Source organism: Saimiri boliviensis, chromosome 7 (assembly GCF_048565385.1).
Source record: "Saimiri boliviensis isolate mSaiBol1 chromosome 7, mSaiBol1.pri, whole genome shotgun sequence".
NCBI classification, from domain to species: Eukaryota; Metazoa; Chordata; class Mammalia; order Primates; family Cebidae; genus Saimiri; species Saimiri boliviensis.
In genome coordinates, this window is record NC_133455.1 from 115,418,954 (window position 1) to 115,444,603 (window position 25,650).

At 40.1% G+C, this 25,650-nt stretch overlaps 1 protein-coding gene and 1 long non-coding RNA gene across 4 annotated transcripts in view; one reads left to right on the forward strand and one right to left on the reverse strand.

Moving 5' to 3' along the window:
• The window catches only part of LOC141585189 (uncharacterized), a 47,260-nt gene extending 42,171 nt beyond the window's left edge, over window positions 1-5,089 (reverse strand). The window contains exons 1-2 of one of the 2 annotated variants that reach the window (XR_012518585.1): window positions 4,547-5,089; window positions 1,595-1,692 (exon numbers count right to left, since the gene is read on the reverse strand). This is a non-coding gene — a long non-coding RNA (uncharacterized LOC141585189). Of the gene's footprint in view, window positions 1-1,594; window positions 1,717-4,546 lie in introns of both variants that reach the window. The other variant, XR_012518584.1, reaches the window with a different exon arrangement.
• The window catches only part of GUCY2C (guanylate cyclase 2C), an 81,282-nt gene that overhangs the window by 26,733 nt on the left and 28,899 nt on the right, over window positions 1-25,650 (forward strand). For both annotated transcript variants that reach the window (XM_003934548.4, XM_074403260.1), the window contains 7 exons: window positions 252-363; window positions 9,659-9,740; window positions 12,302-12,407; window positions 15,968-16,030; window positions 16,928-16,999; window positions 17,447-17,551; window positions 25,091-25,177. In XM_003934548.4, the coding sequence (XP_003934597.2) occupies window positions 252-363; window positions 9,659-9,740; window positions 12,302-12,407; window positions 15,968-16,030; window positions 16,928-16,999; window positions 17,447-17,551; window positions 25,091-25,177 (627 nt within the window). The remainder of the gene's footprint in view (window positions 1-251; window positions 364-9,658; window positions 9,741-12,301; window positions 12,408-15,967; window positions 16,031-16,927; window positions 17,000-17,446; window positions 17,552-25,090; window positions 25,178-25,650) is intronic.

A 25,650-nucleotide genomic window follows, 5' to 3' on the forward strand; every position in this document is an offset into this window, starting at 1 on the left:
AATCTGTGCAGGCAGACAGGGGTTAATGGTGTAGTGTATGGACATGAATAGGAAACTAATCGGTCCATCTGAACTTACATCTATGTTCATGCTGGGAACCAGTAAATGATCCCAACTAGCTGGTTAACAATTGCCTTTTTGCACTAAGTGTTAAGGAAATCAAGTGTCATTGGGTAGATTGTTAATCTCATCAGAATTTGTTCTAAAATGTTTTTCTGTTCCTCCTTTTTCTTTTTTGTGCCCTGACACAGTACAAGGTGCTTTTGACCTATGATACCCATGAAAATCAGACCTACCTTGTGGATATGAGCCCCACATTCACCTGGAAGAACAATAAACTTCCTAATGATATTCCAGGCCGGGGTAAGATATTTCTAATGAATGATCTTTCTCTGACTCTGTTTTCCCGGTAAGAAAAGTAAACTCTGTTGTTTATGTAATTCGTCTGTGTTTTTTGTTGTGTTTTGTCTGCTGCCCCAGTTCGGTTTGCTGGGTTTCTAAACGTGGTCTTTATAACGTGGTCTTGCACAATTAATGATATTATAGTTCTGATTCAATAAAAATATTTCTGGCCAGGTGTGGTGGCTTATGCCTGTAATCCCACCATTTTGGGAAGCCAAGGTGGGAAGATTGCTTAAGCCTAGAAGTTTGAGACCAGTGTGGGCAACATGGTGAAACCCCATCTCTACCAAAAACACCAAAAACAATCAAACAAACAAAATTACCCAGGCATAGAGGTGTGCACCTGTGGTCCCTGATACTTGGGAGGCTGAAGTGGGAGGATCACTTGAGCACAGGAAGTCGAGGCTGCAGTGAGCTATGATTGTTCCACTGTACTACAGCCTGGGCAACAGAGTGAGACCCTGTCTCAGAAAACACACACAAAAAATTCTTATTCTAATTTGGCTATATCTACCTTTAAAATATGTCTTACCATTTGACATAAATTATTCCACAGAAAACCAGATTTGACAACTGTCAAAAATGAGCACAGAGACATGTATTCTTACTCCATTTACATTTTGCTGCAATAATCTCCAAGGATGTATATTTCAGCAAGAAATACTTGACATATCAGGCTGGAGGGTGACCAGTGATCCTGGCCTTTACAGTCTCCTATATTCCCCACTGGACACATGTTTGGGTTGCAATGATAGTTACCCACCTACTTAAGATTAGGTCCTATCATGTTTGAATAGCCCTAACATGACTTGGCCAGCCTTCACCCATGCAAGCTGCACACTGACCATCAGCAGCAGGCAGGGCCAGTCAGGATATCCTGGGCAACGAGGTCTCAGCACAATCTGTCCATGACTGGCTTGGCCAGGGCTTGCCATAATGAGCAGTAATTCCATGTGACTAATCTATCTTTAGAAAAAAGTCTTAAATTAGCTCAAAGAATGAAAAAAAATTGAAAACACTATCAATAAAATTATTTAGAGCCAGGTATGGTGGCTTATGCCTATAATCCGAGAACTTTAGGAGACTGAGGTGGGAGGATTGCTTGAGGCCAGAAGTTCAAGATAGCCTGGGCAACATAGTGAGATCCCACCTCTACAAAAATTTATAAATTAGTGGACAAAGTCATACATACCTGTGGTTCCAGCTACTCAGGAGGCTGAGGTGGGAGGATTGCTTGAGCCCAGGAGGTGGAGGTTGTACCGAGCCATGATTATGCCACTGCACTGCAGCCTGGATGACAGAGCAAGACCTTGCCTCAAAAAACAATTTATAAAATTATGATATATTCATAGATAGAGCATCCAGCAACCAATTAAATATAATTATTTACAAGGAATGTTAAATGACATGGGAACACTTATGATGTTTAAGTAACAGAAAAATACAGCTTTTTATTTAATGAGATTCTAACTTTGTAAAACCATGTATGGAAAAAGGCTAGAAAGAAATATGTTAAACTGTTAAGAGTGGTGTCCTTTGATCAACGGGATCCTGGAAGATATTTTTTGCTTTTTTCTATTTTTCTGCATTTTCCAAAATTTCTACAATGACTCCGTACTAGTTCATTATTTTCAAAAAGTATTAAAAATTATAAGCTTCAAATATGTATACATTTTGAGACAGAGTCTCACTCTGTCGCCAGGCTGGAGTGTGGTAGCACAATCTCAGCTCACAGCAACCTCCGCCTCCCTGGTTCAAGTGATTCTCCTGCCTCAGCCTCTTGAGAAGCTAGGATTACAGGTGTGTGTCATCATACCCAGCTAATTTTTTTGTATTTTTAGTAGAGACAGGGTTTCACCATGTTGGTCAGGATGGTCTTGATCTCTTAACCTCATGATCCACCTGTTTCAACCTCCCAAAGTGCTGGCATTACAGGCATGAGCCACCACGTTGGCCTATAAGCTACAAATATTTTTATCCTAGCCCTGCTCTACAGCCAGAAACTCTGAAAGTTTGATCTGATATAAAGGAAACATTTCTGGTTTGAAGGGCTTGCTTGTGTCAGAGCTATACCTACATTTCTAGTTTTCTTTCACTCTATGAGTCAAATTTAGTCCAAAATTATTCCTGTACTTTTATCCAACAGGCATTAGCAGCTGATTAACACAATGAAGGAGCGGGGGTGAAGATCATATTGTTCTAGACAATAAGCAATCCATAGCTGACTTCAGATTTACTGCTATGATTGCAGTAAATTTTAATTTTTATTTTAAAGTCGAATTTTATTTAATAAGCTTTTAAAACTATTTCTGGAACTATCTTCAACCTTTCTCATTTTAAACCTGCTATGTGTAAATTTTTGGTGCTGCAAAAAAGTAGCACTCAAATGTAAATTCTCTCAGCAAATCTATTTACTTCTATAGAAGGGTACGTCACATAGATGGAGCAATGGTGGACACACACCTGGATGAGGGAGGGGAAGGGGATCTAATTCCTGACACAGGTAGCCCCTATTGCTGTGTTGTTCCCCTATTGGCTATGATCAGACAGCACAATCTAAGCTAATTCCAATTGGCTATTTTAAAGAGAGCAGGGGTATGAGCTGGAGTGGCAGGGTGGGTAGTTTGGCAGGAAGGACGATTTCGGGACAGGTCAGAGGAGGTGACCAGGGGTGACTCAGATCAAAGCAGGTGACCAGAGCAGGTGATCAAAGCAGGTCACTAGGATGAGTCAGGATAAAGCCGGGGACTGGGGTAACAGATGTGAACTACTGATTAGAACTGGTGGGAAAGATTGTTTACTCAAATTACAAGGAAGTTAAACTTCAAAATGAAGAATTAAAGAATAAGAGAGCTGAACATACTGACATACTGATTCTTTAAAGAGAAACTTGGAGTTCACTATATCTAACAAACTCAACTTGACTGCTGAAATTTATCTCTTTTCTCATGGGCTTCTGCAACTCTCAACTTCTTCTTTTTGTGATTTTTTTGAGTTCAAAATATTTTTTTTCATTTTCCTTTAATTATAACTGTCAATGACAATGTTAGGTTTGTGTTTTTAATATATTTCCTTAAAGTTTTTTGGTATTTTGGCTATTGAATAGGTCTGTGATTTGTAAAATGCTGAACTTCTCAAAAAGTACTTTTTGAGAGAGCTCCCTTTACTTAAAACAGATCAAATTAAATATTCATACTATATCCTACAGGCACATTATATTATCCTGAGCAACTTTACTTCTCTGTCAGTTGACTAAAAACCTTGTTTAGCCAGGGCTATTCAATGCTTAACTGTTACTATATTTGGCTCTAAACTTTACCAATGAAGCAATAATACAAGAGTTAAAAAGAAATTATTTAGGTAGGTAGTGAGGGTACTGGAGTCTGTAACTTTTCTTTTCTTTCTTTATTTTATTTTTATTTTTATTTTTTTTTGGAGACATTGTTTGGCTCTATCCCTCCAGGCTGGATTGCAGTAGCACGATCTTGGTTCACTGTTAACCTCTGCCTCCTGGGTTCAAGTGGTTCCTGCCTCAGCCTCCCAAAGTAGCTGGGATTACAGGTGCCTGTCACCACGCCCGGCTAATTTTTTGTATTTTTAATAGAGACAAGGTTTCGCCATGTTGACCACTTTGGTCTCGAACTCCTAACCTCAGGTGATCCACCCGCCTCAGCCTCCCAAAGTGCTGGGATTGCAAGCGTGAGCCAGGGCGCCTAGCCAGGCTTTTTCTTTTAATAAAAAACAGCTCTGAAACCATTTGTTTTCTATCAGAAAGCAGCCTGACAAGCGGAACTGCAAGCATAAATAAGCAAGCTGGAAGCTTGCGCAGGTGAATGGCGGCAGCTGTACTAAAAGCCAGGTCCACCCAATATGGCGATTTTCCCTCCCTTTTCTTTGTCGCCATGTGGGGGTGTCATGGCGCCGACTAGGTAAAGCCAGGTGTGTGGGTGTCATGGCGCCAGCCAGGTAGAGGCCACATTTGCATAATAAAAGTTAGGGTGGGAGGGCCAGTTTCTTCGTGGGCTATGTACATGGCACACTGGTCCAACCAATCCCCTGGGCCCTGTGTAAATCAGACACGGCCTCCTCAAGCCTCCCTGTAATAACCTACCGCTTCCCCCCCAATAAGCAGGGTTTTTTTTACCTTCCGAGCCGTCCTACGTCTGTACGGAGGAGCTGTTCTCTTCTTTCCTGCCTGTTAAACTTTCCGCTCCTTAACCCGCTCCCTGTGTGTCCTTGTGGCTAATCTTCTTGGCACGAGAAGAATAACCTTGGGTATTTCCCCAGACACAATGTAGCCACTTCAGCAACTCAGTCTTTGGACTGAGAAATAAGACATGCATGGGTAGAAATAAGATATGCATGACTAGAACCTTCATCTGTGTGTACACAGCTGCCAATTAAGTAACAATATTTTACCAGGAGATTACACCACCCCGTTCTTTCATTTATTTAACAAAGATGTCTACTTAATACCAGACAATGTGCTGAGCACCCCGGAAACAGCAATGGACGATGCGGATTTGGTGCCCGTCCTCATCCAAGTCCTCAGCATCTTCTTCCTGTATCACAACAATGACATCAACTGACTTCCTGCGTTAGCGCTGCCCCTTTCCATCCAACCCATTCTGCTACCAGAAAGCAAGCACAAGTCCAGTCATGTCACTGCACTGTTGCTAACATGTCAATTGGCAATTCTGCTTTACCTACAGAATACAGTCCAAATTACTTAATACAGCACCAAGTGCCTGCAACCTCCCTGCTTCTCCAGCCTTATCTTTTACTCACCTATCCCCCATGCTCTTAACTTCCTTCCTACTTCCTTAAAGAGTCATGCAAATTTATGTTGCTGTGTCCTTATTTACGCTACTCCCTCTGAATAGAATTTATCATTTCTCCATAGAGGTGGGAAACACCTACTCATCTTCAAAATTAAACTTGAATTTCATCTTTCCTCAGCTTTTTCTCAGCATCCCAAAACATTATTAATCTTGCTCTTACCCTACTCAACTTCTAGTATAATACTTATATCATACTTAATTATTGACACATCTTTTTATGCCATACATTTTAAATGTGTAGGGTTTATTCTTTATTCATATTTCCGTGCCCCAACACAGTGCCTTGGAATGAATAAATGAATGAATGAATGAATGGCAACATGAGATAACCGAGTATGTTTCCACTCTGGACTCTAGCACTCATCTATACTCTGTTAATTTCAGTCAATTTATTTCTCTTTTCTAAGTGTGAGCTTCTTCCCCTGTTAAATCAGGAAGTTTATCAGGTTCCTCCCACTAATGTCATAAGACCTTGGGATTATAAACTCTCACTCATTGTGAGATGAATTAAACAGAATGTGATAACTACAACAGCCACCAGACGGCAGCAGAAGCTTAACCTTGGAATTTAGAATGTGATCCTGTTTTTATCTAAAAAGCAAAACTAAAAACGTTTAATTAAAAATGACTATACGCTTAAATAAAAATTAAAAATACTACATTTAAATAGTATATTTAAATATTATATATAAATATTATAATTATATTTAGTACAGTGAGATATTCATACTGTAGGAGACAGAGAATCGAGGTGGGCTGAGAAGTCCCCCCATTCCCTCCGGGTCATACTCTAGGCAATGCGCAATTTTGGTAGACCAGTGAGTGAAATTATCTACACTGCTGAAAATGTTTTTCTTGTACTCTCTTTTGTTTTCTGTCTGGGGTTGAGGGTGTGAGAGTGGTGGTAGCGGCAATGGTGGTGATAGTGATGGAAGTGGTGATTGCAGTAATAAACAGAATTCACCAGTTGAATGTGCCCATAATGCGAGTTCAACTCCAAAGTATGAATTTATTTCTGCCCAGATGAGAGGAGATATCCAAAGTTACGTTTTCACCATTGAAAGTTTCACCTGAGCATAAGACAAGGTACTAGAGGCAAAGTCACATGTTTGCAAAGCATAAAACCTTCAAATTCAGTCCTTCTACAAAGGAGCCGTAGTATTTACCACAAGCTAAACCATCTACCTTGGAAGGACATAATGTGATTAAACAAAAACACTTTTAAAATACATGTAACATGAGACCCCCTAATGACACAGGAGTCTTTCTATATGACTTTATTTGTGTATTTTAATGTACAGCACCTTTTCCTTGTCTCTTTTCAGGGAATAAGATGAGCAGGGTCAGGTATTTCTTCAGGGTCAGGTATTTCTTCTATTATTTTTTAGTCAGCCTTTTTTTTTTTTTTTTTTTTTTTTTTTTGAGACAAAGTCTCGATCTGTCACCAGTCTGGAGTGCAGTGGCGCAATCTCGGCTCACTGCAACCTCTGCCTCCTGGGTTCAAGCGATTCTTTTCCTCAGCCTCCTTAGTAGCTGGGACTATAGGCACACACCATCATGCCCAGCTAATTTTTGTATTTTTAGTAGAGACAGGGTTTCACCATGTTGGCCAGGATGGTCTGATCTCTTTACCTCGTGATCCGCCCACGTTGACCTCCCAAAGTGCTGGGATTACAGGCATGAGCCACAGTGCCCAGTCTATTCAGCCATTTTTATTGATACTTTACCATGTGCCAGGTCTTGTGCTGGGTGCTAAAGGTATAAGGATGAACAAGAATAAATAAGTAGGACATGGACTGTGCCCTGAGGAGTTTAAGTTACAGTGCCATGATAGAGAATACAGTATGAGGTTTGGGGATGCTGCTTTCATAAAGAGGTCCTAACACCTCCTTTTCTGGGGCACCTGCATCAATTATATCTTAGCAAAGAAAAATTCACACATGCCCGGGAGCTGTGGCTCACACCTGTAATCCCAGCAGTTTGGGAGGCTGAGGTGGATGGATCACCTGAGGTCAAGAGTTCGAGACCAGCCTGGCCAACATGGTGAAACCCCATGTCTATTAAAAATAAAAAAAATTAGCTAGGTGTGGCGGCATGTGCCTATATCAGCTACTCAGGAGGCTGAGGCAGGAGAATCTTTGAACCGGTGTGGCAGAGGCTGCGATGAGCTGAGATCATGCCATTGCACTCCAGCCTGGGCAAAAAGAGTAAAACTCTGTCTCAAAAAAAGAAAGAAAGAAAAAGTCACACACATGATTTTAAAATCCAGTAGTAGATGTGTTCATAACGGAAAGTGAATGTCCCTGGTCCCACTTCTGTACATCTCTGCTCTCTCAGTCACTTCTGCCTTTAGTTTTTTACATATCTAAATACTGTTTCTGTTTCTTGATTCATAAGCTCTAGAAGTTATCTATTAATGTTTTGTATTGATACATGAAGACTTAGCTCATCTTCACTAGCCCTCTTTCCCACTTCTTCCCAAATATAGTTATATCTTTTTTGTCAGTACAATTATAGAACACTTTTTCATTTTAATTGAGATGCACGAGCTTCTACTGTTGTTCTATCAATTGCATATAAAATATCTTGCTCTCCCACTTTGTAAAATGAAGATGTTAGTGCCCCAATTCTTTCTTCTACTTCTTTTTCATCTCCAAAATTCTCCTGTATTTTTCTTTGGCAGGGTTGATAATATTTATTTGGCAACCATAATAAAGACTTCTGTTCTTTACCTATAACTTGGTTCTGTAAGTTGAAAACAAACATTTTCATTGTGTCAATATTATTTATAGAGAGCTAAATTGTATACCATAATAACATTTTTTTTAAAAACAAAGTCTCACTGTGTCACTGAGGCTGGAGTGCAGTGGCATGATGTCAGCTCACTGCAACATTCACCTCTGGAGTGCAAGTGATTCTCCTGCCTCAGCCTCCCAAGTGGCTGGGTTACAGGTGCCCGCCACCACGCCTGGCTAGGTTTTTTTTTGTAGAGATGGGGTTTTGCCATGTTGGCTAGGCTGGTCTTGAACTCCTGACCTCAGTTGATCCACCTGCCTTGGCCTCTCAAAGGGCTGGGATTACAGGTGTGAGCCACCACGCCTGGTCAACATCTTTCTGTATGGCGCCAATGTCTCCCTTTTGTACCACAAATAAAAATTGGTTTTCTCTCCTTTTTAAAATACCTAATTCTCAAAGTCAGACTGCATTTTACTTTGTTTCACTTTTGAACTGTGGTTTCCTTGAACATTTTTTTCCTTAGAATTCCTTATTGGGTTTATCTTTTTCTTGCTGTATGAAGAAACGTGTCTTCTTCACCATACTCCTATCACTTCCCAGCTTCCTACACATTCTGTCTATTGCTTGGAATCTATTCCATTTTTTCTTATTGAACCTACTGGCTTTTCAATAGGGATTTATTGCAGCATCTATGAACCACAACTTTCCCGTACAGGCTTATTATTGTTGTCCTTCTCTGCCTGGGAGTATTCCTTTTCATACTGAGACGCTGCTTCAATGCTTCCTTGGGTTGGATCCACATTTTTCCAGATTCCACTTACTTTCTGAGAGTCTTTCAAGTTACTCCATCTATACAACTCCAGCCACATACTAGTATTCTAGCAAATGAAATCCCGTTCTTCATGGACTTCCCTCACCAACCCAGGAGAGCTTGGAAAGAACCAGCATGCAACACTGTCACTTAATATTCTACCCTGACTTACTTTTCTTCCAGTGTGTACCCTCTATTTAAAAACAATTGAGTATGATGGTTCACACCTATAATCCCAGCCCTTTGGGAAACTGAGGCAGGCAGATCACTTGAGGCCAGGAGTTCACAATCGGCCTGCACAACATGGTGAAACCCCATTTCTACCAAATTAGCCCTGCATGGTGGCACACACCTGTAATCTCAGCTACTTGAGAGGCTGAAGCAGAAAAGTCACTTGAACCAGGGAGGCAGAGATTTTGCAGTGACCCAAGATTGCATCACTGTACTACAGCCTGGATGACAGAGTGAGACTCTGTCTCAAAAAGAGAAAAACAAAAAGCATGTTGTCTTATTCTCTGTGAACCCTTCTTAGGTATATTGGTTTCAAGGACACCAGGTAGACGTCTATCACCAACATTTTTGTGTGTGCTATAAACGATTTTATGTTTGTGTAACACTTGGTGACTCCTGTTACAAAGAAAAGAGATGTATATGCTGTCAGAATAGCCCAAATTAAGCCACTTTCCCTGGGTACACGCCAGTCTCTTCAGAAAGCAGGGACACAGGACTTAACACAAAGAAATTAACAAAAGATAAAATTTTTACAGGGTTCTCTTTTCCCGTCCTCAAATTAGATTGTACAACTAGAATCTTGGAGATGCTCCTGTTCTCTTGTCAAAGGTCCTTCCTAATGCATTTTCCTCCACAGGCCCTCAGATCCTGATGATTGCCGTCTTCACCCTCACTGGAGCCGTGGTCCTGCTCCTGTTCATTGCTCTTCTGATGCTCAGGTACCACCACCTCTATCCTGCCTGTGCTTGGTTTCCAGAGAGGCAAGGAGGGAAAGGGGGAGAGGTCTGTTGTCTGTTGATGATGATGCATATTTACAGAAAGCCCTCTAGACTGATCTAAGACAATGAAGACATTCTGCATCAAAGACTATGTGAAGGGTAGAGTATCACTGAGTGAATAGATTAGGGCTTTGGAGCCAGAGATGCCTGAACCCAAATCTCAGTTATTTGAGTTACTAGTTCTGTGGTCTAAAGCAAGTTACTTAGCGACTTAAACAGATAACTTAGCTTCAATTTCTTCATCTGAGCTGTTTTAAGGATTAGAAATGGAACAGGCGGGGCGCGGTGGCTCAAGCCTGTAATCCCAGCACTTTGGGAGGCCGAGGCGGGTGGATCACGAGGTCGAGAGATCGAGACCATCCTGGTCAACCTGGTGAAACCCCGTCTCTACTAAAAATACAAAAAATTAGCTGGGCACGGTGGCACGTGCCTGTAATCCCAGCTACTCAGGAGGCTGAGGCAGGAGAATTGCCTGAACCCAGGAGGCGGAGGTTGCGGTGAGCCGAGATCGCGCCATTGCACTCCAGCCTGGGTAACAAGAGCGAAACTCCGTCTCAAAAAAAAAAAAAAAAAAAGAAATGGAACAGATATACAAACTACCATGTAATAAGCATTATATAAATTAAAATAGTTATTTTTATTATTTTGTTGGCATAATGTGGGAGACGTCAAACTCATTAAATTGCATGATAGTTAGGCTGGAAGAGGTTTTAGAAACAATTTATTGCAAATCTCCTATTTTAGCCTGGGGAAAGAGAACCCAGAAAGTCAAATGGCTTCTCCAGAATCATATCACCAGGTAGTGGGTAGGGCCAGAACTAGAACTCAAGCCTTCTCACCATCAGTTCCATGGTTTTTCGGCTTAACTTGGGTCTACCAAATACCTAACCAGAGACATTGTGTGTACTAAGAAGTATTTGTTGAGCACGTAAATGAGTGAGTAAATATCATACTACCTCCTAATCTGAATATGTTTAACACCAAACTTATAACAAGGACAAGAAAAAGACAAATTAGATACTAGGAAAAAATGAGCAAAATTATAAATACATAATTCTATATAAATCTGAGTCTGTATATTCTATTAAATAGCTAGAAAATATTTGAAAAGATAATCTCACTAATAATTTTAAAAATGCAGAGTAAAGCAGTAATGAATTAAATCATTTCACCTATATCATAAAGGTTTAAAAAAAAGTGTATCGATACCAAATGTTGACAAGAATATAGAAAATGGGAATTCTCAAGATAAGAAGGTGAATTAATTCATAACCACTGCTTTGGGAAGCAATTTGGTGGTATCTGTAAAGTTGAAAGTTGACATCCCCTATAGCCCAAGAATTCTGCTTCAGGTATACCAGCAGTCCCCAACCTTTTTGGTATCAGGGACTGGTTTTGTGCAAAATAATTTTTGGAGGGAGTTTTAGGATGAAACCGTTTCACCTCAGATTATCAGGCATTAGTTAGATTCTCATCAGGATAAAGAATACACATCCTGGATCCCTCACACGTGCCGTTCTCAATAGGGTTTGCCCTCCTATGAGAATCTAATGCGACCGCTGATCTGACAGGAGGCGGCACTCAGGTGGCCGCTCACCTCCTGTGGGGTAGCTTGGTTACCAATAGGCACAGACTAGTACCAGTCCATGGTCCAGGCGGTGGGGGCCTAATCCCCAGCCTACACTGTCTGGGGACCTAGACTATCTGAAGAAAACTATACATGTTTAACATTTGGTAGTTGAGATAGGTGTTGTTACATTTTCCCTGTACTTTTCCATTTTCTTTAAACATATTTTTTGAAAAGGCACAGATGGGTAAGAGGAACTGGCTTATTTAGGGATCTGGTGTATTCTCTGTGGTTTAAAAAATAACATTTTTGCCTCTCAACTTTACCAACCTAACATTTTTTTTTCCTGTATTTTTTCCTCACTCTTTCTATGTCATCAGTTTACTGCCTTGGGGAAGGACCTGGGAAAGTGAAGTGAAAAGAAAAGAAAGACTAGGAAACAGGGGTCCCCAGTTCCCAGTCCGTGGCCTGTTAGGGACCGATCACAAAGCAGGAGGTGAGCAGAGGGGAGTGAGCATTACTGCCTGAGCTCAGCAGGAGAATCGAATCCTCGTAGGAGTGTGAACCGTATTGTGAACTGCGCATGCAGGGGGTCTAGGCTGCACACTCCTTATGAGTATCTAAGGCCTGATCTGAGGTAGAACAGTTTCGTCCTGAAACCACCCCCTGCCACTTCCATGGAAACATTGTCTTCCAGGAAACCAGTCCCTGGTGCCAAAAAGGTTGAGGGCCACTGCTATAAAAGCCCATCAGAAAGCCTTGCAGGTCCACTGGTGGTAAGCACTTTAGAGAACATGGTGTTCTGTCATTGAACTACCTTCCCTCACGCCCACCTACCTAAGCGTACCATGGTTCTAAATTTCTGCCAGTCTTCAGAACCTGAATGGTGTGGATACTAATAAAAACCTATTGACCAGTTCTATTCCTTTCACAGAAAATATAAAAAAGATTATGAACGTCGTCAGAAAAAATGGTCCCACATTCCTCCTGAAAATATCTTTCCTCTGGAGACCAATGAGACCAATCAAGTTAGCCTGAAGGTAAAGCCTACCTTACTTGTTGAAGAATGGGTACAATTTGCCAGGAAATTGACAAAACTTAGGTAATACTGCAGGATTATGTGCCAAGTACGGATAGTTATTCTAGAAAGCAAGACTTGGATGCCTTCCAGTTTTCAGCTCTCTCACTTCCCCCTGATTCTCCATTCTCCTATGTGTCAGCTAGTTAATCCAATGAGCACTTCCCTGGAGGCTGAGATACAGTGTGTTTTCATTATTTGCATCTGATCCAGAAAAGAAATACACATATTGGGAATTTGTCATGGAAGGGATGTAGGAATGGGTAGAGCATTTGAGTTCCCTTAACCTTGGTTACCAATCTATCCATACTAAGGACCTATGACTTGTCTTACTCATCCCCGAAGAAAGAGGCCTCTGTTTATATTTGCTCACATTCCCCTTCAACCAGGAAATAGCAGCAGCCAAAAATAACTTGCTCCATTTATCACAGTCCAGGCAGGACCTATGCTGTCTCATCTACTCCTCACAAGAACCCCAAATTAGGCTTTATCATCATAATTTTGCTGATAAGGAAACTGAAGGACAAAAGATTAAGAAACAGGAGAAAAAAAAAAAGAAAGAAACAGCACAGGGTCACATATACCAAATGAGTAAGACACATATACCAAATAAGTAATAATAGCTAACACTTACTGAGCACTTACAACGCACCAGATGCATTAATCTGTTTCATCTTCTCCTGAGCACTGTGAAGTAGCAGGGCTGGAATTCCCGGAACACAGCTACAATTTAAACCCAATCTGTCCAACTAGAAAGCCTGAGATGTAACACCTGCCATACACCATATAATTATCCTAGTTTGTATACCAACACATATGAAGAGGATATGGAGACCCAAGACCTCCGAAGATGGGAATTTGTGGAGTCCTTCAGAGTAGGGCCAAACCGATAGTGTAATGTGATTTGAGATGCTTCCTTACTTAAAATCAGCAGCAATAAGTCGCACTTGGTTTAAGGTTGTCTCTGGAACCTCTCTACCAGCTCTTGATATTCCTCTCCAAGTCCTGCGTGTTACCCTCTAATGGCTCAGATCTCCTCATGGCTATCAGTGGACAAAGTCTTCCCTTCTTTCGGAAATATGACATGCTCCAATGTGACCTTCCTGCTGCATTCTGAAGTCTTCCCTTCTTTCGGCAATATGACATGTTCCCAATGTGACCTTCTTGCTGCGTTCTGAACCTCAACAGAAAGATTATATTCACAAAGACCAATCTGTCTCAGCCAAGTGTCAGGAAGGAACCAATTTAACAGTAATTTACAGTCAGGTGTAAATGACCTTAAGACTACTGAATTTCCAAAGAGAGAATTTATTGACCTAAATGACAAACTGGAAGTACCTAGTGTTAAAAGAAAAACTCTGGCAGACGAAATAGAATTTATTTGAGCAAAATGTGATTCATGAATCGTGTAGCACTCAAAACCAAAAGAGGTTCAGAAATCTCCACTCTGCAGCATGGGCAGTGAGTTTTCATAGGATGTACAAGAAAGTAAAGTACGCAAATGACTTGATTGGTTACAGCTGGGCATTTGCTTTATTTGGGCATGGTCTGTTCAGTTAGCTGCCTGTGATTGGCTGAAACCCAGCCGTTTGTTACAAAAATAGACTCCTAAATTAGTTTTCAGTTTGCCTATATACTAAGTTAGGTTGCAATTTATAGTAACTCATGATACAAAGACAGCCTTCTGCCAATGGTCTCCTGCTTATTTGAAATAACACCAGGAAGAGGAGAGGGGACTTTCAGAAAGAGCACGTGCACCTCTGTACAGCACCGGATGAGCTCCCACACGCTCCACCTGTGCCTAAGTCCAGCCTTAGTGTCACTCCTCAAGCATCTCCCCACTGCCTCAAAACTCCGTATTTCATATTTTCTCTTTTGGAGTAAGCCAAAACATGTGTCTCTGTGTGTTTTCTTAAAATATAAATATTCCTAGAAGTATAATCCATCCATTTCTTGTCAATTTCTATATAAAATTTTTATAAGTACAGAGTGTTTACTATTTCATCAGAATGAATGAGTCACCTGGCTAAGGAAATGGGTCTTTGGGACAGTAAACTCAAAGGAAGTGATTTTTATCATGTTATCATTGTTAATCTGAGTTTTAGACAGGCTGGGAAGCAAGTGGATCAGAAATTGGCTGTACAGAGAGCTCATCAGGTGCTATGAGTCAGGAAGACATAGAGAAATCCAAGGTCACCCAAAGTCAGCAAGGGTGGAAAATACCATACAACCAGACAGGTAGTGGTTCAAGTTTGGATACTCACTGAATGCAGAAATAGGAAAGTGAGACTAAGAGAAGAGATAATAGAGAGTTGAACATCCCACTGCTAGAACAGGAAGTGTCAGAATATCAGACCAAAGGTTCCAGACAAAGGAAGTCAGGAAAGTCAAAGAGATGGTGTAACACAGAAAAAAAATAATCAAGATGACCATTCTTTTGAGGGTAAAAAGAGAAGTCCTTTAGTAGCAAGAGAATTTCACAAACCTTGTCTCATTTAATCCCAAACTATTTCTATGAGTTGGAATTGTGCGGGAAGGAACTGAGGTCCAAATAGTTTAAATAACCTCCTCAAGGTCTGAAATAGTAAAAAGAGCACTAGGCAGGAAGACGAGCCCAGGTTCTGCCATTCTCTTTGTGTGTGACATTTACTGTCCTGCAATCCTTCTATACTTTATTTGTTAAATGAGAAGAAAATGAAATAACGATAACATCAGTCTGCAATGGGCATCATGCTTGGACCTTGAGAGAATCATTTCACTCATATTTCAAAATGGCCTTGCAAGGTAAATTTTACCAAAGATAATAACGCATCTCAGAGTTTCATGAGAATCACATTGAAAGTTGCAATTGTTCCCAATCTTTTCTCTGTCTTTAGAACAGAAGTCATTAGCTGGGAGTACAAGAGCCGTATCTGGCCTGTAGTTGCAAATGCATGCCTATGTGCATATGTGTGTGTTGTTGTTCAATATTTAACATTTTAAAAATTAATTGCCAACATACAAATATCAGGAGATAGCATATAAGAATTCTTATTACCAGCTTCTTTTGACAAATAAGGTGATTTAGCCAACTTCGGGCTGAACCCAGAGCTGATAAGACTGCTTCCCTTAGACACTTGGCCCAGTTTTCTCATTTGCATTGCTACTTGGGCCTTTAGGCATGGGTGTGCAACTCAAATGCACAGCATCCTTTTCCGTGAGCATCCGTCTGTAGCTACACAATTCCCACTAAAACTGGGTTGGGGAGAGGGGAGCAAAGGAAATATCTGGTTGAAGTAGGGCCACAGGAAGAAGGGAGGAAACCCATAGTTAAGCATGAGAGCAATAGATACCTGCAAATGTGTTGGAGTTCAATTAGTGAGAGGAAATGAGTCAATTACAGCAGCTTGTCTGGAAGCCTGCCCGCCCAACAGGCTGCTGAGCAAACAGATGCAGCCACCTGGAAGAGCCTCTCAGCCTTTGACAGTCAGTGGGTGGAGCAGATATGGAGCTTCTGGAATAATCAGCCTTTTCTTGTGCCAGATTGATGATGACAAAAGACGAGATACAATCCAGAGACTACGACGGTGCAAATACGACAAAAAGGTGACCTCTCTCACTTCTCTGAACTCTCCATTGGGGTATGCTCTGGGCCTTCTGACCCCTCATTGGGCCGGCCCCTGATGTCAGTATCACAATGGTGGGAGTGCCCAGGATGCTCCCAGGGGCTGTTCTTAGAGCTTCACAGAGATGGGCAGAGCAATGCTTCAAGAGTTACAAAACTCACAATCCTGGGGAAATTGGAAGACAAACAGAATGTTGAGGAAGGGTGGAGCGTAGGAAGAAAAAGGAAATATAAAAGATATTCAGAGTAGTCAGGGCAACCCTAGTATTGTATTTTGGCTCATAGCTGAGAAATACAACAATCCCATATGAGAGTTTTGCATCTTATTTCCATCCTTCCTTCTTCCCTCCCTCCCTTCTGCTGTCCTTCCTTCCATTTAATCATTCTTGAAGGAACATTCAAGCCTGAACTCATATCCCAGGTACTAGGCGCCAGGGATATAAACATCAATCAAGGCCAGGCATGGTGACTCATGTCTGTAATCCCAGGACTTTAAGAGGCTGAGGCGGGTGGATCATTTGAGGCCAGGAGTTTGAGACAAGCCTGGCCAACATGGCAAAACCCCGTTTCTACTGAAAATACAAAAATCAGCTGGGCACGGTGGTGCATGCCTGTAGTCCAGCTACTGGGAAGACTGAGGCACGAGAACCACCTGAACCCTGGAGGCGGAGGTTGAAGTGAGCCGAGACTGCGCCATTGCACTCCAGCCTAGGCAACAAAGCAAGACTCTGTCTTAAAAAAAAAAAAAAAATTCAATCAAATACTGTCACTGTTGTCAAAAGCTTACAGTCTAGTGAGACATACAAGCAAACTATCATAATATGCATTTAAAGAGTTATACTACAACAGTGTCTCCTAAATTTCATTGATTTTTGCAGCGAGTGATTCTCAAAGATCTTAAGCACAATGATGGTAATTTCACTGAAAAACAGAAGATAGAATTGAACAAGGTATGTAGCCCTTACTTCAAATCCTTGAGAAATAACTTCACTCCATTTCTGCTAATCACTGAGGTCGCTAGTGGAGTAAGAGGCTGACAGAGAAACCCTCAGGCCAAGAAATGGTGACTGCACTTCTTGTTGAAAATTCTACCAAGAGATATTGGAAAGTAAGGTTGATGGTGTAAAACATTCTGGAAATCTACTAGTCTTTCCTAGAATGTGGACCTGATACTATTTGAAAGTAAAATTTGTATTCAAGTCCTCTTACTGACAAAGGAAAGATTATTGAATGAGGTTGATACAATGTGTGATAAGCAAGGGTACTGATGTTCAGTTTATTAACAGCAATACGTCTTCTCAAAGATCTGAAACAAAACATATTTTATTGGTATATTAATTTTTACGTTGGCACCCCATTCTGGCTAATCTGCTTTGCAAACAAACATGTTCTTCCAGTTGCTTCAGATTGACTATTACAACCTGACCAAGTTCTACGGTACAGTGAAGCTTGATACCATGATCTTCGGGGTGATTGAATACTGTGAGAGAGGATCCCTCCGGGTAAGAAACCATGGTCATTTCCAATTTCCTAATTATATGAAAAATATTCAGGCAGGCCTCTTAAAATATTTACCGAGCAAAATAATATTAGAGAGTTATCAGAGCAAGTTTGTGGGCTCACATGCTTTCCAAACTAGACCCCCGAGATCTGATTTCAGTCAGATTATGTTTTTATAAACAAGCAAAAAAATTTTCAGAAAAACAATAATAGATTTTGGGAGAGGAGTAAACAGAGAATGGAAGTGGAAAAGTGAGTGATTATCTCCAAATACATATTGTTTTACATGAATACTTGCTTTTGTATTAAAAGAGAAATGGAGGCCGGGTGCGGTGGCTCAAGCCTGTAATCCCAGCACTTTGGGAGGCCGAGGCGGGTGGATCGCAAGGTCAAGAGATCGAGACCATCCTGGTCAACATGGTGAAACCCCGTCTCTACTAAAAATACAAAAAATTAGCTGGGCATGATGGTGCATGCCTGTAATCCCAGCTACTCAGGAGGCTGAGGCAGGAGAATTGCCCGAACCCAGGAGGCGGAGGTTGCAGTGAGCTGAGATTGCGCCATTGCACTCCAGCCTGGGTAACAAGAGCAAGACTCCATCTCAAAAAAAAAAAAAAAAGAGAGAGAGAAATGGATAATTATTATGATAGCACCAAATAAGTATTAGAAGACTTGGTCATCATTCTTGGTTCTGCTACAGTCCAAATTTATACTCCACTCTTGGACTGATGATCATCGATCATCCAGGAGATGCCAAGTGAGGTCAGATATTTGGACTGTGCAAGTCCAAAGCAGACAGAGGAACTAAGAAAAAAAACAAAAATATGGCCAGATACGCTGGCTCATGCCTTTAATCCCAGCACTTTGGGAGGCCGAGACAGGCAGATCTTGAGGTCAGGAGTTCGAAACCAGCCTGGCTGACATGTGAAACCCCATCTCTACTGAAAATACAAAAATTAGCTGGGCGTGGTGGCAGGCACCTGTAATCCCAGCTACTCCGGAGGCTGAGGCAGGAGAATCACTTGAACTGGGGAGGCAGAGCTGGCAGTGAGCCTGGATCACGCTACGGCACTCCAACATCAGTGACACAGGGAGACTCCGTCTCAAGGGGAAAAAAAAGGCGAGAATATTAGCTTTCACACTATGTAGTATAAACTCAAATCTTCCCTCAAAGAAAAAAAACATAGCCCTAAACGTTACTATCTCTTTTAAAAATTATTTCATGCTTGTTATTCTAACGTCTGAGAGCTATTTCTTTGGATTAATCTCTATGAAAATGCAATAGTGATACAAGGAAAAAGTGAAATATTAAGCCATCAACTATATTTAAAACTTTGAGAATTCATTTGCTATATAACAAAAGGGAACGCAAGCCCATGAGGGACCAGTGGAATGGAATGTGGTAGAGAAATCTAGAGCAGGGAGCTGGCCGTGGGAAATTAAGATCAAAGAGGAAAACGGTGCTAAGGTAGAAGTTCTTAAAAAATAATAAACAATTTAAGTATTCAATGCAAAATTTAGAAGAATAACTATGACATAAGGAAAGGAAACTATTAAATATCATTATAAATCAAATAAAATAGGATAGAATTTTAAAATGCACTTGCAACTTAAAAAAAAATTATTAAAACACACAAGCCTTTCACTTCTAGTAATGATTTTTCAAAAAAAAAAACATGCAAATACACAAAATTGGGAATAAAAACGCAGTGAAAAGATGTTTTAATCGCAAATGAATTTAGTCTTTAAAAAGGGAACGTTTCAGAAGCAATTTAATCATGAAATCTGTTTCAAAAAAGTAAATATTTAAATAGGCCAATTCTGAATCACTTTCAAGGAATAATAAGCCATGTGAAACCCTTTGATCAGGCTCTATTAATTAGCATTCTAAAATTTCTGTCACACTGAAATTAAATGAGAGTATGGTCTAGACCTCATGTGAAAAATATTTCCGATTTTGAAAGACCTGAAAGAGTTGTTATTATTCTCAGAAATGTGTATTTATTTTATTTATCAGTATCAATTGAAATGATCACTTTTATTATCCATTAAAATGCTCATATGGATTTTTCTCCTATGACTTTTTGATTTAGTTTATTACAATAATATTTTTCCATTATAGAATTAACCATATTCAATTGTTTGTGTTATGCTTTTTGTATACACAACTGGCTTAGTATTTCTAGTATTTTATTATATTTTTTCATCTATATTCACAATTATAGTTAGCCTTTAATCAGATTTTAGTCTCAATTTTATTTGAACTTTGTTAAATGGTAAACGAACTTGGAGTATGTTCATGTTTTTGTTTAACTTTAGAATAGTTTTTATATAGATAAGAAGAATTACTTTTGCTAACTTCAACGTTAAGAAGAATTAAGCTGAATTTGGTATTCTTTGTATGGGAATTATATTTTTTCTATTGTTATTAATGTAATATTTTGATATAGTAAAAATATATTTTGTCTTCATCCTTGATTCCTAAAACCCCTTTAATTTACTGGGTGGTGGAGGAGTGAAAAGCTGTTTTGTTATTCATAATAACCCCCTTTCAAACATACCTGAGTTATGCTACTTAAGATATGATAGCCATGGAAGATTTCTCTGGCAAGATGACATTAAAGTAAGACATGCATGAAATGAAGCTGTGAAACCATAGCTCAGAGAAGAGGATACCAGGTTTAATATTTGCAACCTGTTCTCAACAAGGAAAACAGTGGTTAAATGGTGATATGTCAGAGAATTCTCAGATCTCATTTCAGAAATATTCCTAGGCTCCCCCATAATAACAAGTCTTGTAGAGTTAAAAATAAAACAATACCTCCTTAACATTGTGAATATTGTCTGTTGTAAAATAACAACTAACTTCATCTCTATTAATGCAAGACTCCCCATCCCCACCACTGCACTACTATTTGTTAATTTCTGAAAGTTCTAACCAAAGCACTAATGCATGAAACAGAAATAAGATACACAGCTATTGGAGGGTGTTGACATAAATAACAAACAGAGAGAGGCTCTCTAAAAGAAAGATATTTATTTGGAAAAGAACATTGTAATGGGAGTACCTGTGCCATCGTAAATTATTGCGTATTCAGAGAGGTAAGGGAAGACAAAGGATTTTAAAGGAAAAAAAAGAGGATTACATCATTGTTTTGTTACCAAGATCAGCAGCAAGGATGATGCCAGTCAGAGGTTGGACAGGCAGTTGTTGGCCAGATGTCTTTGTATAAGTGTTTGCTGTGTAGGGTTGTGATAGCCTTTGTGCAAGTTTGCAGTTTCTGTAGAGTCTTTTGTGATAGTTTTTGTTGTAAAGCATACAAGCATGACAGCCCTCTTTTTCATGGCCTTTTCTGGCTGTATTTGTCAGGATTTTTTTCAACATTTGTGACTCTTCTGATTTTGACAACTTTCCCAAAAGCAATAGTTTTTTTTTGTTTGTTCTTTTGTTTTTTTTTTTGTTTGTTTGTTTGTTTTTTAATTTAAAGTTGAGACTGGGTGCAGTGGCTCATGCCTGTAATCCCAGCGCTTTGAGAGGCCAAGGCAGGCAGATCACAAGGTCAGGAGTTTGAGACCAGCCGTACCAAATTACTGAAACCTCATCTCTACCCAAAATACAAAAAATTAGCTGGGCGTGGTGGTGAGCACCTGTAATCCCAGCTACTTGGGAGGTTGAAGTTGGAGAATCAGTTGAACCCAGGAGGTGGAGGTTACAGTGAGCTGAGATCCCATCATTGCACTTCAGCCCCGGCGACAATGTGAGACTCCGGCTCAAAAAACAAATTAATTAATTAAAATACATAATAAAGGTGATATGACTATTTACCTAGAAAATGCAAAAGCCTCAAATACTAAAAATTATAAGAAATTTGTATGATGACTAGAAACAAAATAAGTATATAGAAAATAATTTACATAATGTATATAATGTATATATCATACATATTAGCCAAATCAGTCAGAAAATACAATTCAAAAAATCCTCTGTAGTATTTTCAACAAAAATATTTATTTGAAAATATTCAACATGAAATGCAAAGATCAGTTAAGAACACTGAAAGTTTTCTAAGACATTAAATACATCTTAACAGAACTTAGTCAAGTTCTTTTTTTTTTTTGAGACGGAGTTTCGCTCTTGTTACCCAGGCTGGAGTGCAATGGCGCGATCTCGGCTCACTGCAACCTCCACCTCCTGGGTTCAGGCAATTCTCCTGCCTCAGCCTCCTGAGTAGCTGGGATTACAGGCACGTGCCACCATGCCCAGCTAATTTTTTGTATTTTTAGTAGAGACGGGGTTTCACCATGTTGACCAGGATGGTCTCGATCTCTCGACCTCGTGATCCACCCGCCTCGGCCTCCCAAAGAGTCAAGTTCTTAAATAGGAATCAATGATACACTAGAACTGGCTAGTACTAGCTCAGAGCCGATTGTTAAGTTAGTCAAGAATTTGCCAGCCAGTCAGTGTTAAACTTTTGGAAGCTGAACGTAGTCAGTAAGCACATTATATATCAGGGCTATTACTAATAGAGAGCCAGTTTACCAACACTGCATACCAACTAATTCACACTGAAAATATATAAATTTTTCTGAAAACAAGAAACTTGAAATCAAAGGCAAAGACTTTTCTTAACAGAGCTCATCAGAAATATATATATATGGCCGGGCGCAGTGGCTCAAGCCTGTAATCTCAGCACTTTGGGAGGCCGAGGCGGGTGGATCACGAGGTCAAGAGATCGAGACCATCCTGGTCAACATGGTGGAACCCCGTCTCTACTAAAAATACAAAAAATTAGCTGGGCGTGGTGGCACGTGCCTGTAATCCCAGCTACTCAGGAGGCTGAGGCAGGAGAATTGTCTGAACCCAGGAGGCGGAGGTTGCAGTGAGCTGAGATCGTGGCATTGCACTCCAGCCTAGGTAACAAGAGTGAAACTCCGTCTCAAAAAAAAAAAAAAAAAAATATATATATATATATATATATATATATATATACCAACACACACATACACACACACACACACACACACACACACATCTTTATGAGCAATAATAACTGAAACAGTTCTGAAAAGAAAAAATTGAGAGGCCACTTGCCAGCAAGTTACCATAACCAAGGCAGTGTGGTGACAGCTCATGAAGAAGCAGGTGATTTATGGAAGAAAAATATATGGGCCAAGAATAGGATTAAGTTTATGACAAATGTAACTAAAGAGGGGTACTTTAAAAAATGGTGCTGAGATAATCAGGCCTGCAAACTTCATTCTCTCTTCCGAAAAGGTTCTTTTCCCATGCTGTTCCCTCACCCCAAAATTCTTTTGCCTCCCTGCGTCATTTGATCGCAGCTCAACAGCCATTTCCTGAAGGAACAAACCCTTCATAACAAACCCCAGCTTTTAGGGATCAAATCTCCAGATTTTAGGCAATTTTTCATAGTACTTACCACAGTTATAATTTTATGTTTATTGGTCTGATTATTTTATGAATGTCAGTTTCCTTCACAGACTGTGCACCCTATAACAGGTCCCATTATAATCCCAGCACCAACATAGTCTCTGGTCTAAAGAAAACACTCAATAATTTTTAAAAATAAATACTCAGGGGCCGGGCGCGGTGGCTCACGCCTGTAATCCCAACACTTTGGGAGGCCGAGGCAGGTGGATCACGAGGTCAGGAGATCGAGACCATCCTGGTCAACATGGTGAAACCCCGTCTCTACTAAAAATACAAAAAATTAGCTGGGCATGGTGGCGCGTGCCTGTAATCCCAGCTACTCAGGAGGCTGAGGCAGGAGAATGGCCTGAATCCAGGAGGCGGAGGTTGCGGTGAGCCGAGATCGCGCCATTGCACTCCAGCCTGGGTAACAAGAGCGAAACTCCATCTCAAAAAAAAAAATAATAAATAAATAAATACACAGGTCACCTATTAAAATTGCTCATAAAATAACATATAAATCTGCATATACATTATGATCTCAATTTTATAAAATTTATTACATATACTTTCCATATCTACATTAAAGAAGACTGGAAGAAAATATCAAAATCAGAATAAATTAGATCGTGCAATTAGCAATAATTTTATATTCTTTTTTATATTGTATAATTTTTTTTCACATTTTCTGTAGTAAACATCTATTCCTTTTATTATCAAAATAGAATAATATACTTTTTACAATTTGGCAGATGAGAACAGGGTAGGATGGGTGAATGGTGAGCTAAATGGAGAGAAAGCATAGAAAAGAATTAGTCTGTCTGCCCATAACTCCTCTCTGTCAAGTTAGCCTGATACCCATAGCCCAGCCAGCCTTGTCTGAAATGATTAAGGACTTCAGACCCTTCCTTGGAAATTCTTGGTACAGTGCCTGAGTTAAAACTAAAAATCAAATTGGGCTTTTTCCTAAAATAAGAAACTATTTTTATCAGTTAGAGTCCTATTTAGAGTTCTACTGTGAAGAATAGATAATGTATTAGCTTAATTAAAATCCTGCAACTTGGTAGAACCGTCAACATATTAAACTAGTGACTTGAAAATTCCAGATATAGGCCAGGCGCAATGGTTCTTGTCTGCAATCCCAGCACTTTGGGAGGCTGAGGCAGGCAGATAGCTTGAGGCCAGGAGTTTGAGATCAGCCTGGCCAATATGGTCAGACTCCGTCTTTACTAAAAATACAAAAATTAGCTGGGCATTGTGGCAGGTGCCTGTAATCCATGTTACTCAGGAGGCTGAAGCAGGAGAATTGCTTGAACCTGGGCAGTGGTTGCAATGAGCTGAGATTGTGCCATTGCACTCCCGCTGGGCAACAGAGGAGACTCTGTCAATATAGAAAAAGAAAGGGAAGGGAGAGGAAGGGAGGGGAGGAGAGGGAAGAAAAAGAGAGAGAGAAAGAATGAAAGAAAGAAGGAGGGAAAGAAAAGAAAAAGAAAGGGAGGGAGGAAAGAAGGAAAGAGAAAGAAAGGAGGGACGGAGGGAAAGAAAGAGGGAGGGAGGGAGGGAAGGAAGGAAGGAAGGAAGGAAGGAAATTATTCCAGGTCACACAATTCACAAAAAATCCAAGATCTCTCTTATTGACAGAGGACTTAGTAAACAGAAAACAAAACAAAACAAAAAAACCAAGAGCAATTAATCTAATTGATATAACTGTATTATGTGAGTAAAAACACAAGCCTAATGAAGGAATTTTCTTATAGTAATTGCCTGTTTTAAAACATGGGTCCAATTTAGACGAGACAGAATACACAGGGCAACCGCTTGTTAAGCAGTCTTCCCGCCTGCTGCTTATTCCTCTACACCTGTCTGATGGAAGAACTGAAATTTGGGATGCTGTGGGCATCTCCTGCTCATATCCTGGTGGCAAAAACCACCCCATGCTTCTTATGCAGAAAATAAAACAAAAATAGGTTCATGAAAACCCAGACAATGGAATTCCAATTTGTTCCTGATCCTAAGGTCTCAAAATTAGAAGATAATTATTTGGTTTATAATGGTCTCTCCACAATATCCTTTCTTGCACCAACTTTTCTTCTTTTTATTTATTCCTATTCAGGAAGTTTTAAATGACACAATTTCCTACCCTGATGGTACATTCATGGATTGGGAGTTTAAGATCTCTGTCTTGTATGACATTGCTAAGGTAAGAGAAACACATACACACAGAGAAAATGTGACAATTAAATATAAGAAAACAGATGGAATAAGTTATTCAACCTTCCGTGCCCTGGTTTTTTTATCTGTAAAATGATACTAATAGCTATGTGAGGATTGTAAGATTTTTGGTTGTGAGGATTTTGTGAAATAATGTACGAGTAATAGTACAAGTAAAAGTTCAATATATATCAGTTATTATTTTTTATTATATGCTTTGTAGTCTGGGTGTGGGGCATGTAGTTTCATAGATTTTCCAGAAATCAAAATCATATAAAACTACAAGAAAGACAACTGGGCGGGGCGTGTTGGCTCATGCCTGTAATCCCAGCACTTTGGGAGGCTGAGGCGGGAGGATCACCTGAGGTCAGGAGTTTGAGACCAGCCTGGCCAAAATGGCAAAACCCCGTCTCTACTAAAAATACAAAAATTAGCCAGGTGCAGTGGCGGGCACCTGTGGTT